Source organism: Chondrus crispus, genomic scaffold (assembly GCF_000350225.1).
Source record: "Chondrus crispus Stackhouse genomic scaffold, scaffold_77, whole genome shotgun sequence".
Taxonomy (NCBI): domain Eukaryota; phylum Rhodophyta; class Florideophyceae; order Gigartinales; family Gigartinaceae; genus Chondrus; species Chondrus crispus.
This window is the reverse complement of record NW_005178701.1, coordinates 280,089-291,229: the sequence shown is the minus strand read 5'-3', so window position 1 is coordinate 291,229 and position 11,141 is coordinate 280,089. Positions and strand designations below refer to the sequence as shown.

At 53.3% G+C, this 11,141-nt stretch overlaps 1 protein-coding gene; it reads right to left on the bottom strand.

Moving 5' to 3' along the window:
• Window positions 1–4,198: 4,198 nt before the first annotated feature.
• Window positions 4,199–6,146, bottom strand: CHC_T00007539001 (hypothetical protein). XM_005711179.1 is given in 3 exon segments: window positions 4,199–4,838; window positions 4,839–5,704; window positions 5,816–6,146. 2 exon segments carry the CDS (start codon window positions 6,144–6,146, stop codon window positions 4,839–4,841), a joined length of 1,197 nt encoding a protein of 398 aa, XP_005711236.1. The 3' UTR covers window positions 4,199–4,838.
• Window positions 6,147–11,141: the final 4,995 nt, after the last annotated feature.

Genomic DNA, 11,141 nt, shown 5'->3' with positions numbered 1-11,141 from the left:
AGGTCAGTAGCTGTTCCGCGCGCGCCGCGTCGTACGCGGTACCGTCGAGGATTTCCTTGACGCCGACCGAACGGATGAGGGCAATCAGCCCCACCGAGAGGCGGAAGAGCACGCCGCGCTCACCGAGCGGCTCGTCTCGCCTCGCAGCCAACCGGGGGTCGGGGCACCTCGTGAAGAACGGCAACCCCTCGCGGGCAGCCCGAAGGAAGCACAACAACGCGAGCACCGCCCATTCGGACAAGACGATCGCTCGCACAAGCGTGCGCGTACGTTCCGTTTCGGCTGACTCCGCTCGACCGCGCGGCAACCAATGCGCCGCGACGTAGGCCATCGCACTCGGCGTCGGCACGCAAAGGTGCTCCGGTGCCTCGAGGTCCGGCCAGTCTGGAGGGAGCGAAGGATACAGGCCTCGCCGCGCTGCGCTGGGCACTGAGAAAAACTCGGTGTTGTGCCACATGTGGAAGAAGTCATCTGCACGGCGCCAGCGCAGCCGACTCTCCCGCGCAGCGTCCTCGCCCCACCGGCCGCGGTCCGCGATGCTGTACCAGTTGTCGAAAGGGCGCGGGAAGGCCACCAAGCGGATGTCCGGCACGACGCCATCGTAGCGCCTGTACCGACCGAATAGGTTGAGGAGCGTGACGTGGTACCGCTCCTCGCCACCGCACCGGACGTAGAGCAAGTCGCTGCCACTCGCGGCGGGTGTACGGCACGGCACGTGTCGCCATCGGGCCTGCCAAGCGCCCGCTCGATTCTGCTGCGCCACGCTACCCCGCCCGGACGGAGTCACGATGGCATGATTCGCAGGGACTGCCTGGAATCACGCCGAGTCCAAGAGGCGGCGCTGCACGTATTCGTCGACCGTCATCGGAGGCTTGCGACCGGAAGCGCGTCGCCGGGCTCGCCGCCGCCGGTGGTCCATCGAGGACCCGGGCAGCAGCGACCGGACGGACTTGACGCCACTTCTCAGCCAATTCGGCGCGCTGGGGGTCGTGAAGGCCCGCCCGAGCGATAGCGCCGACCCCCGCTCGGCTCGCGGCGAGAGCAGGACAGCCGGCGGTGCCAGCGTCTCGCGCACAGTACCGAAATCGGCTCTTGGCGACGCCGTGCCCGCGGCAGGCAGCGGCGACATGGGAGGCGGGGGCAGTACCGCGGGGTACGCCGGACCCGCCTCCACCGTCCTTGGAGCCACGCCCTCGGAGGGCAGCGGCGAGGGCCAGGTCGGTCGTTCTTCTATCGGTGGCGCAGCGACCGGATCGGACGCATCAGCTCGTGAGCGCGTCGCGGGCTCGGCCAAATTGGTGGTCGACTCTGTCCCGCCGCGGCGAGCGCGCTGCGGCTGAAACGCGGGAGTCGACCCGGGTAACGCCGGAGCCCTCCCGGGGCTCGACGGCGCACCGATCGGAAGCGCGTCAACGGGGGTGTTGCTGTGGTCCATGGTCGGTCGTGGGAAGAGTTGGGATAAAGGAATGTCGTCGTCTGGGGAAGGATTGGAGGATTGTTGGTGAAGTGTGGGGGAGTGCTGTGTTGGAGTTGGTGGTTCTGGGGGGTTCGCGTGGGAGGAGACAGAAGCCGCGCTATCCGAATCGGACGATATACCCGACTTATATACGGTCAGGTCGGTGAAGAGCCACGAGGCGTGCTCGTCCGCGCGAAGAGGCTTCCGTCCGGTCATCGCACGCACAGGTTGTGGAAGAGATCGAGGGGACCGCTGGGAAGGAAATGTGGTCGCCACGAGGATGTGGCGACAGATAAGGAAGGGGGTCTGTGGTACAACGACCGATCCGCGGTCGGTGTACAGTAGGAGCGGCCGCGCGCAGCGGGCACGGGGCACCGTGGCCCACGTGTAATACGCATGATTACCGAACGGGCGCAGCAAGTGACAGGTGTACGCCTGGGTACACGTGTAGTGTAAGGAACTGTGTGGGGATAATGCGCGCGCAGTGTAATGCAAGCGCGTAGTGTGAGGATTCGTGCGGTAGTGTAATGACGGCGCTAGATTTTCAATCGCATACAGCACCTGGTCCACAGTAAGTGACAGGTACTGTATTGGACAGGTGTCCCGGGCGTCCCTCTGAGGGGTTAAGACCTGGACACCGTCCTCGCAGTAAACCCGGGGGGCAGACTTGCCCCCCTCCCCTTCGCGCCTACCTACTACCGTTTCGGTATTCTCTCGCGCGTTGGCTTCTAACCCGTTACCGGTCGTCTCCGATCTAGCACCTCGGGACGACTGCGCGTAACCGGCCAGTGTGCCACTCCCTTTTCGCAAGTCCGACCGTTCGGTAACCGCGCGCCGCGCGTCTCGCGTCGCGAGCTCCCTCGGCTCATCCTCCGAGCCTCTCGCCCGCTAGGGTTTGAGGAGAGTTGTACCACAGAGAGGCCCTGTGCAACTCTTCTTGCAGATAAGACTTGTACGCACCAAACACTGATACATCAAGCGGCTGGCTTACATGGAATGTGTGCGCAGGCAACGCTAAAACTACAACGTTGTTATCGCCAAGCATCTTCAGGGATCGGTACTGGACGTGTGCCCTGTAACTATCCAGCACTAACAAGGTTCGCTGGTTGTTGTTCTGCCTCAAACATTCTGTCTCCGAAAGAAATCCTTGCGCCCAATCGTAAAATATAGCAGAATCTACTCCTGCAGGGTCTCGCTGATAGAGGTAGCATGGTGGGAGAACTGAATGCAGAGGCTGTTTCTGACCATTAACCTTCCGATAATGAGCAAGCTTCCAGGAATACACGAGGGCAGGTTTGTAAGCAACGCCAGCGGCCGAAACAACCGACATAATTGTAACGTGATCAAGGTTACCCTTTGTCTTCACGGACAGTTGAACCACCTTTTCCGCACCACTCTCAGTCACACCCTTACGTAGACTGCGACCCGCCATGCGGTAGAGCGAGGCTCGGGACTGGTCAGTGCTGAAAATAAATCTTGCTTCCTTGATATGATACCTGTCCATTGCCGATTGAACACGTGCTGGATATTCAGTGATGTTCTTCGATGAGACAGCATTCACACGTTTATCCTCGATGATTTGGACAGAAGTGCATTGAAGATTGTGACGAACCATAAAATCAGCTATCCAGCTGTCGGATGGCCTATTTTCGGTGAAATTGACTTGCTGTTGACGCGCAATTGATAGCATCTCAACATAATCTTGCACCAAGTCCCTCACACCAGAGCGAGAAAGCGGTGTGTTGTTTTCAGCATATTGTGTTATAGCATCTGTGATCACCTTCTCTTCTTCAAATTTCAGCGTGCAGGGTCGGCCTGGCGATCGACGAACAAAATGTATGTCATTCGATGATTGAGGCTGAGACTCAGGATATTCAGCACTCCAGAAATCGTAGGACCGGCGAATAATTTCACTGCCGACTCTGTACTTAGTGGCGAGCCTACCCCATGGTGTTGTGCTTTCAAATCTATCAAATATTGCCTCCTGCAGGCGGCGGTATTCATCAGCCATGGTGCTGCTAAAGATCCCAACGCAGATTATGAGATGCAGTTGCGGGAAAACATATAGGGCGAATCTGAAACACAGTCATGAGTCTACCGTTATAAAGTGCCCGCATTCTGATCGTTGAGTAAAAACGCGAGAATCAATTCGTGTTTCGGTGCAACAAGAGATATGGCGCTGGAACTCCAATGTTCCCGGGGCTCTGAATGTGAATGTGGGATTGCACTGTACCTTGAGGCTTGTCGAATTAGCAGAAATTTGTCGAATTAAAAGGGGAATGGTTACAGTAAATTTGGATTGTACGCGCGCACATTTTGACATTTGTGCGATACACATTTAACCTAGCATGGGGTCGCCCGTCCGAGAACGGCGCGTTGTGTGTGCACAACGCGCCGTTTGTGTGTCACAAAATCCCGATTTGGTCAACACAATTTAAATTGCCCTACCAAAAGAGCATTCCCCTGCTGTCGAAGGACTACGTTTCATTCCATGACATGCCACCGCTTTTGTACAAGATAGATGGTCGCGATCATCGCACGCAAAGCGATTATTCAGCCGTGTCGGCCTTGCCATTGACGTATATTTGGACATTGCCACGGCCCTTTGCCTTCCTCAGTCATTAGGCCCGCCCGAGAAACCTTCAGACAGCACTTGTTCAAGTTGGACCAAGCGCGGGACGAGGGTCCAAATACATATAGCGAAGAAATTGGTTGGGCGCCAACTACAAGGCCCTTCTCAGATTAATTTCTCAGTCTCATTTGTCCTCTATTTATCTCAATAGGTATGGTTCATAGGAACATTATCCTCAACGCCACGTTCGGTTCCATTGGAATCAGCAGATAATTTGCTAGCAATGAACAAAAGGGTTCGCTCATTGGGAATCGTTTGGACGCAGGAAAGATCATGTGATCTTGAAACTTGTCTCATCGGCAATAACGAAGAGTGAGTAGTGGGCCGATCTAAAACCACGTAGAAATGTAGAGATCTTTCGTCGGCCTCCAAACAACTTCATCGAAGGGGATTTAAGTACCTCAAACTAGGTTGCCACTTTGCGTCGACTGCGTCTGCACTTCAAGTTCAATGGGATTTGTCGATATACAGAATATTACATCATACCATGCGTCGTTGTTTTGAATATCATGCCTGCTCACGCAGTGAAGTCTACTGCGCGTACCCTGTGTAATTGCAATTAAATAACTGAGGCTTCCACATCTGGAAAGATGTGAATATGGCGTAAGTGCAAGAAAAGGGCGGTTGAAATCGTAGAATCCGTCTGGTAGGAGAAAAAGTGCTAGGCCATAGAGCTGTCAAGACTTTCTGAGGTGGCAATTTCGCATCACTCTCGTGAAAGCAGCTCGGACAACGCCGTCCTGAAGCCATCTAAAATCCCTGCAAGAAGTAGCGAAGTAAAGTGACCAGTGAAACCACTCCTTCCACACCCGATGAACCTATAACGTACATCCTTTGCACGCCCGTTCGCTCAAAGCGCTCAAAGACGGTGCCCAGCATGTCTTCCCTGGCACATGTCACTCCAACGAATGGCCTTCCTCGGCGAATATTTCGCAGCACATCCATAATAGAGTGCTGCAACGTATTTCCATCGCATCCACCGCTTGCTAGAAGTGCTGCATCTGCACGGCCGTACACCTCCACAAGTTGATTGCGCTCATTGACGACTGGGACGGCGAAAAGATCATGCTGTTGTAATATCTGCAAACCACGGAGAAGCGGTGTTGATGGGGGGATTGTGATCAAGTTGCGATAAGTGCCCAAATTGAGCTGGGAGAGCGTCAGAGTAAATAGCCGTGTGGCGTGTCTTGGGTCGGAGGCAGCGGAATTTGCAACACCCATTCCAAAACCATCCCTTGCAGTAAAATGGCGATGTAGAAAGCGCATGACACGCCAATGCTCCAATGCGTGCAATGGCATGTGCTCGTTTGAGAGGATTGGAAGATACAACACCTTTGAGTCACGCATAATGCGGACGGCGTCAAACAAAGTGCCTTCCGAAAGGGCGTATGTGAAAGGACGGGTTGCGCTAGAGTCATCGTGCGAATGGTCGCGGCTCTGTTGCGCATGCCAGCTCCGCACGGTGTAGTCGTCTAGCCCCTCCGACAGATCAGGCACCACACCTTCCGATGATCGCGAATAGTAGACTCCAAGGAGAGCATCTAAAATGTCGGAAACCGAGAGGGTACCACATAGCTCTTGCGAGGAGATATTGATAACCGGGGCCGCTTTGACACCTGTATTTTGATTGTAAAGGGATGGATGCAAGAGAGAAACATGAGTAAGTATTTCGGTTGCTCTATCGCCGATGGATTAGATAAACGATGCATGTCGTTTGCATGACGCACCATTTTCGACCAAAGCACGGAAAGCATGTTTCAACGTGAGGGTAGAGTCAATAAGGGCAACACGAGAAGCCTCTGGAATGATTTCTTCTGCTGTAGATTCTTTAAGAAACGCAACGACGGCACGACGGGCAAGGGAGACGGCTTGAGAGAAGTCGGGAGGTGGGGTTGGATCGTAGGGAGCGGTGGGATTTCTGGAAACGTCAGGGGTGGAGGTATTGAGGGAAGCTGGGGAGGGCGAAACGGGTGGGTTTTGAGGGGAAGGGTGTCGCTCTACATCCATATATAGCCCATGGGTTGCAGACTCGACATCCATGGCATCATCAGTCGCCATGGGCGGAAAGAAATGGAAATGCGGCCCCCTGCAGGCGGGGTTGGGGGTGTCGCTGTTGTTTGCGTCTATCACAAGAGGGGAGGGGTGACGGATGCGTAAGAAGCGGAAGAAAACGCTAGAGTTAGTGCATCGCGTAGAGGTGCATTCAGGCTGGCCTGACAGCGGCACTCCGGGGATGAGGAAGAGGGATGTGGTTGTTGTTGATGCGACATGCGTGCTGCCTGGTACCAGCAGTCCGAAATCAACGAAATCACCGAGAGGAAGTTTCCGCATGCGGTGCGGTGCGGTATGTGGTGCCCTCCGCAATCGTGGCCGAGTTGTGAGGAGAGGATATGAAAACACCCATCCATTTCGTGTTTCTGATTTATTCTCTTTATTCTTTTAATTTTATCCTATGACTCCATACAGTATACTGTATACAGCAAAGTACACAGTGTTCACGGTTTCATAACTCTTAACCTCTCAGTAAACCGAGTGATGTGCGCAGAGTCATGAAATTAATTTCACAGCACAGTACCAACGGTACAGTAAATTATGTACCAACGGTTCTGCACAATGCGGTACCCAAGGGTACTGGGCAGTGCTTAGCCGACACGCGTGCGTGTCCACATCGTACACGTGTTTTTCGTGGTACAAATTCAGATCTAGTGTCGAGCTAGACGACAAAGTGTCCTCATAGAGTATGAGGCTACTTTTCAACTTACTTCTTCTCGACTTGTGCTTGCTCAACAAGAAGAAAGAATATACTCTCGCCACCACAGTTGACTTCTGCGTTGCGAAAGGATGGAGTTTGGTGAGATCTGCACGTCTTTTCCAGCCATTTTTAGAATGCCGATTTGACCAACCTCAAAACGTTATATGTTGATATCTTCGAAACAAAAAAAAGCCTGTTTAAAATGTAAACCGGGTATTGAAACTTCATTAGAATTTTAGTCTTTCTGCTTATTGACAACTGCTATCTCAATGATTTGCAAGGTGTTATTGCCGAGGGCATGTACGTTAAAGAAATGGCGTCCAAACTGATTTTATAAAGTTTCGGTTTAATAAGGTTGTCTGTAAAATAACGCGCAATTTTTTTTCATTTGCCACGAAATCGCAGGACGTAAAGTAAACCCGTCTCGAGTTTATTGAAAATTCCGCCACGGGTTTTGCGGACTGACCTCCAGCAGGGTGCCTGCCCGCGACAAACGCAAGTCTGGTACATCGTTGTGCCGCCCGACAAATCACGTGCACCTGCGCGAATGCTCGCTGAAGCGAATATTGTAGCTCGCCACAGGGATAGAATGGTTCTCAGTTGAAAGAGCGATGTGTTTCGTCCTCTTGACATGCTGAGGGGTGCCATTTGTTGATGACCGCTTTTTACAAGCTTCAAATTGTCTATCTTTCGCGGTTGCTTCGGCGGCATCTGTGGCAGATCCTGTTGCGCTTTGATCCGTTGATGGACTCTGCGCTGCTGAAAAGAACGGAAAACCCACTTCGTTTTCCTTCAAGATGGGTCGATCCGGCACTGCTGTGATCAGGCGGATCGTGAAACTCGTGGAAAACTCACATGCCTCCAGTTTTCGGTACCGTATGATGTGCGTTTTGCCAAACGCGTTGTGAAATTTTCTTATTTAGAAAATATGAGCAAACACTCTGCCAAAACACGCATTTTCGTGACTTTCCGGACAACCTTAATGTATATATTTTTGCAAAAAAAGCTGGCCTCCAGAGGCAAGGCAGGAGGCAAATCGCCTGTCGTCGACACACTAGATATGGTGGCGGGTGTTGGCGGCTCGTAGTATCCGCGCGTTGCGCAGCGGTAGGGCGAACGAGGGGGAACGTTAGTCGCGAGAGAGGGATGTGGCGCGGCGAAGAAGGAAGGGCACAATGTCCCCCGGGGTGGTAGCCTGCTCCGGCTTCCCCGGTGTGTCGACCAATTCTGGTCGGCGCTATTTCAATAAAATTGTAGACCTAAATTATCCGTCGGCAGCGCCGGTCGCCGCCGGCGCTTTAGCCCGCACACGTGGCCTATTACCACGTGGCCCAACTACACTAGATGTGACTATGGTAGGCGGGAGTGCACAAGGATGTTAGTAGCACTGCTGGAATGCGGTCGCGCGTAGCGGCGGAGGATAACAGGGGAAGAGGGAGGCGAACGTTGGGTATTTTGCCGACGGGGAAAGATCGTCACGAGATGGTCCTCGAGAGGATTGGCCGGCGAGAGGAGAATAGGTAGCGGATACCCCCGGGGAATCAGATGGACCCCGGACTTGAGCCCTCTATTTATTCGCCGCCGCACCAGCGGCGACCACAGTACAGCCACATTAAATTTAGATGTTTTTCGGGGGCTACCCGCCGTCGGCAGACTGTCCCCTCCAACACACCCCCTGTTGGCCCGAGAAACAACTGTGATTTTCGCTGCCGCCACGCTGACTTCCGGCGCGCCGACGGCGGCGGGCGTACGTAATGTCGATGTGGGCGACTTTTGCATCTAACTGCGAGCTCAGCGCGGGATTTCGTATATACCATCGGTGCTGAAATCTCCTTCTATGCCTCCACATCCCGTTCTATCCAAATTATCCACCTCATTGCCCATTTTCCACAACCTCTCTCTTATATCCCTCATCTATTTCGATCCCTCGCTTGACAACCCTTCAGCGTGCGCGAGCATCATTGCAGACCCTCGTGTCGCCCTTGAACCTACAGAGCGCCGGAAGGCCCGGGATCGGGCGGCACATTCGGGTCAGCGATGAAGCTCGTCGTTCGCATGCCGGGTTCGCGGAGGAGGGTCGAAGCCGATGCTATCACGTTCATGGGCACAAAGTGGAAGTCCACGGAGGTTCGCGTGCGCTACGGATTGGAGGAGTCGCACATGAGCGTGCAGATGTTCGAGTTGGCTCTGTCGGTGAGTCCGAGCAGGATTTCAGATCTTGTCCAGTGGCTGCGTTCTCACGTAGACCATGAGTTCGCTGTCGGTTTGCTGGGACGTTAGGGACTGCTTGCTAGTGGGAAGACGGAGCACGGAGACCGGAGGTGGGATGTTAAGAGGCTTGTCTGGAGTTCGGGAAACCGGGAAGGATTCCAACGCAATAAGTTCTATGCCTCGCATAGAACTTCAGGGGGGAGGAGGACGTTCTGGCATATGGATTTTTGGACGTTGGAGGCTCAAGACGTTTTCTTGGGAGGAGAACTGGGCAGCCCGATAGGCAGCGAAATCGAGGAAGCCCCATCTGGATCGCATTCTCCGTCTTTGTCGTTGGTGTTTAGCAAGGAGAAAAGGCTCGAGTACATGTTATGGCTTGACACTTTCTGTAGAGAGAATCCAGATGCGTTTGTTTGCCTTGGTGGTCCCGGGATGCGGACTTTTTCTACAGCAACCATACAGTATCGAATGTCTGGGGTTCCAGTCTTCTGCCATTCGAGGAGCGGAGAATGCGTCAGGGCTTCGATCGCCAATGCCCTTCACGCCGCAGGCCACGACGATTCAGCTGAAGCAGTGTTGCTGAGAGGCAAGATTGTGGTGCGTAGTCTCGGAGAAGCACAGAAGTGGCTTGAAAGGAACCTGGGGAGATTCAGACTTTGTAAGGTTCAACATTCGATGCTGAAAAGCACTGATAAATGGTTGGAAGAGAGCAGAGAAGGAATCTTCCTTGTTCGGCTGAAAGGTTCGGATAGTGAAGATGCGGGGATTGATCATGTTGTGGCAGTAGACGCCAACCGGTCTATTGTCCTAGACTGCGTAGAGAAGCTCGTCTTGAGGCTTCAACCTGGAGTTCTGGCTGCCTGTGTTGGAGACCGGAACCATTTCGACGAAGTTGCCGAGGTAAGGAGATTGGAAGTCCAGAAATCCGGCAAAGGGAAAAACAACCGCCGCAAGTCCAGACCGAAGCGTCGCGAAGAGAAGAAAAGGGAAGTGGAACGTGTTGTACGAAAGGTATGTAGAAGGAAGAAGAGGGCTATTGAGTGTGAAGACGAAGAATAAATATCCAATTCTCACGTAGATGGATTGTCCTTCGACATACGTCGGGCATTGCGTACAGCTCTTCGTGTACAACTCCACCCTTCATCAACGTGTTCAAGAGGCGAAACATGACGACGTTTCGCTTAGTTAATGCGTCTGCTGGATTCTGCTGTCCACCAATCCACTGCATGACGGCGATTTCTTCATTTTCAAATGAGTCTCTCAACCTCGCCACCGTTGGACGAAGGCGATAATCGGCACCTTCGTGTAATGTGGTGATGGTTGAGTAGAGCCCTCGCGAATCCACTGTTAAGACAAATGGCAGGCATTTTGTAGCACCATTGAGGATGCTTATGCTCTGAGCCATGAGTGATCCTCGATCTGCCGAAGATGCTGCAGCCAGGATCTCTGCGCCCATTGATGAAAACGCGACACGCTTTTGCTTGCAGCTGAGCCAGTCTAGAGTATGAAATACATTCGCACCCCCTGCGGGCAGGAAAATCCCTGAGATGTATCCTGTCTGCCCATATGACGATGTACCTTGACTGGCGTCAGAGAAGGCCAAATAGCAAGGTTGTTCGAGAGATTTGGGGCTTTTGAAGGTCAGAGTTGGCGCAAGTGTTTTCAGTTCGGAAAGTAGCTGGTTGGCGACGATCAGGTTCGAAACTTTGAGACGTCCGACGGCCTGTTGAAGATAGCTTGCTGCGAAGGCAGCTTGCGGAAGGATTCCATGACCTAGGAAGTTTAAGCTACCAGCTAAACCTTGATAAGCGGTAAGCTCTTCGATAGCGGCTCTGTATGAGCTCTGGCGCCTGCGTTCCCTTGTCAATGGCAGAGGATTGATACTGTCAACATATTCCTGCATGCCAAGGACGAGCGACCCATCTCCACATTTGTGAATGTGAAGCCTGTTGAAGACTAAGTCTTTGTTCATCACGAAACTCCCGACGACAAATCGTTGAGAGATCGAATCATGAAACTGCTGAATATGGCGTGCACAGCCGGCGATAAGGAAGTCATCGACGACTTTGGCCACCAATACCTCGATAGTT

Excerpts from the sequence above, each read along its gene's own strand:
- CHC_T00007539001 (XM_005711179.1), bottom strand. The coding sequence starts at position 6,146 with ATGGCGACTGATGATGCCATGGATGTCGAGTCTGCAACCCATGGGCTA. Across the intron at positions 5,705-5,815 it reads CCGTGCTTTGGTCGAAAATG|GTGTCAAAGCGGCCCCGGTT; the intron begins GTGCGTCATGCA and ends ATCAAAATACAG.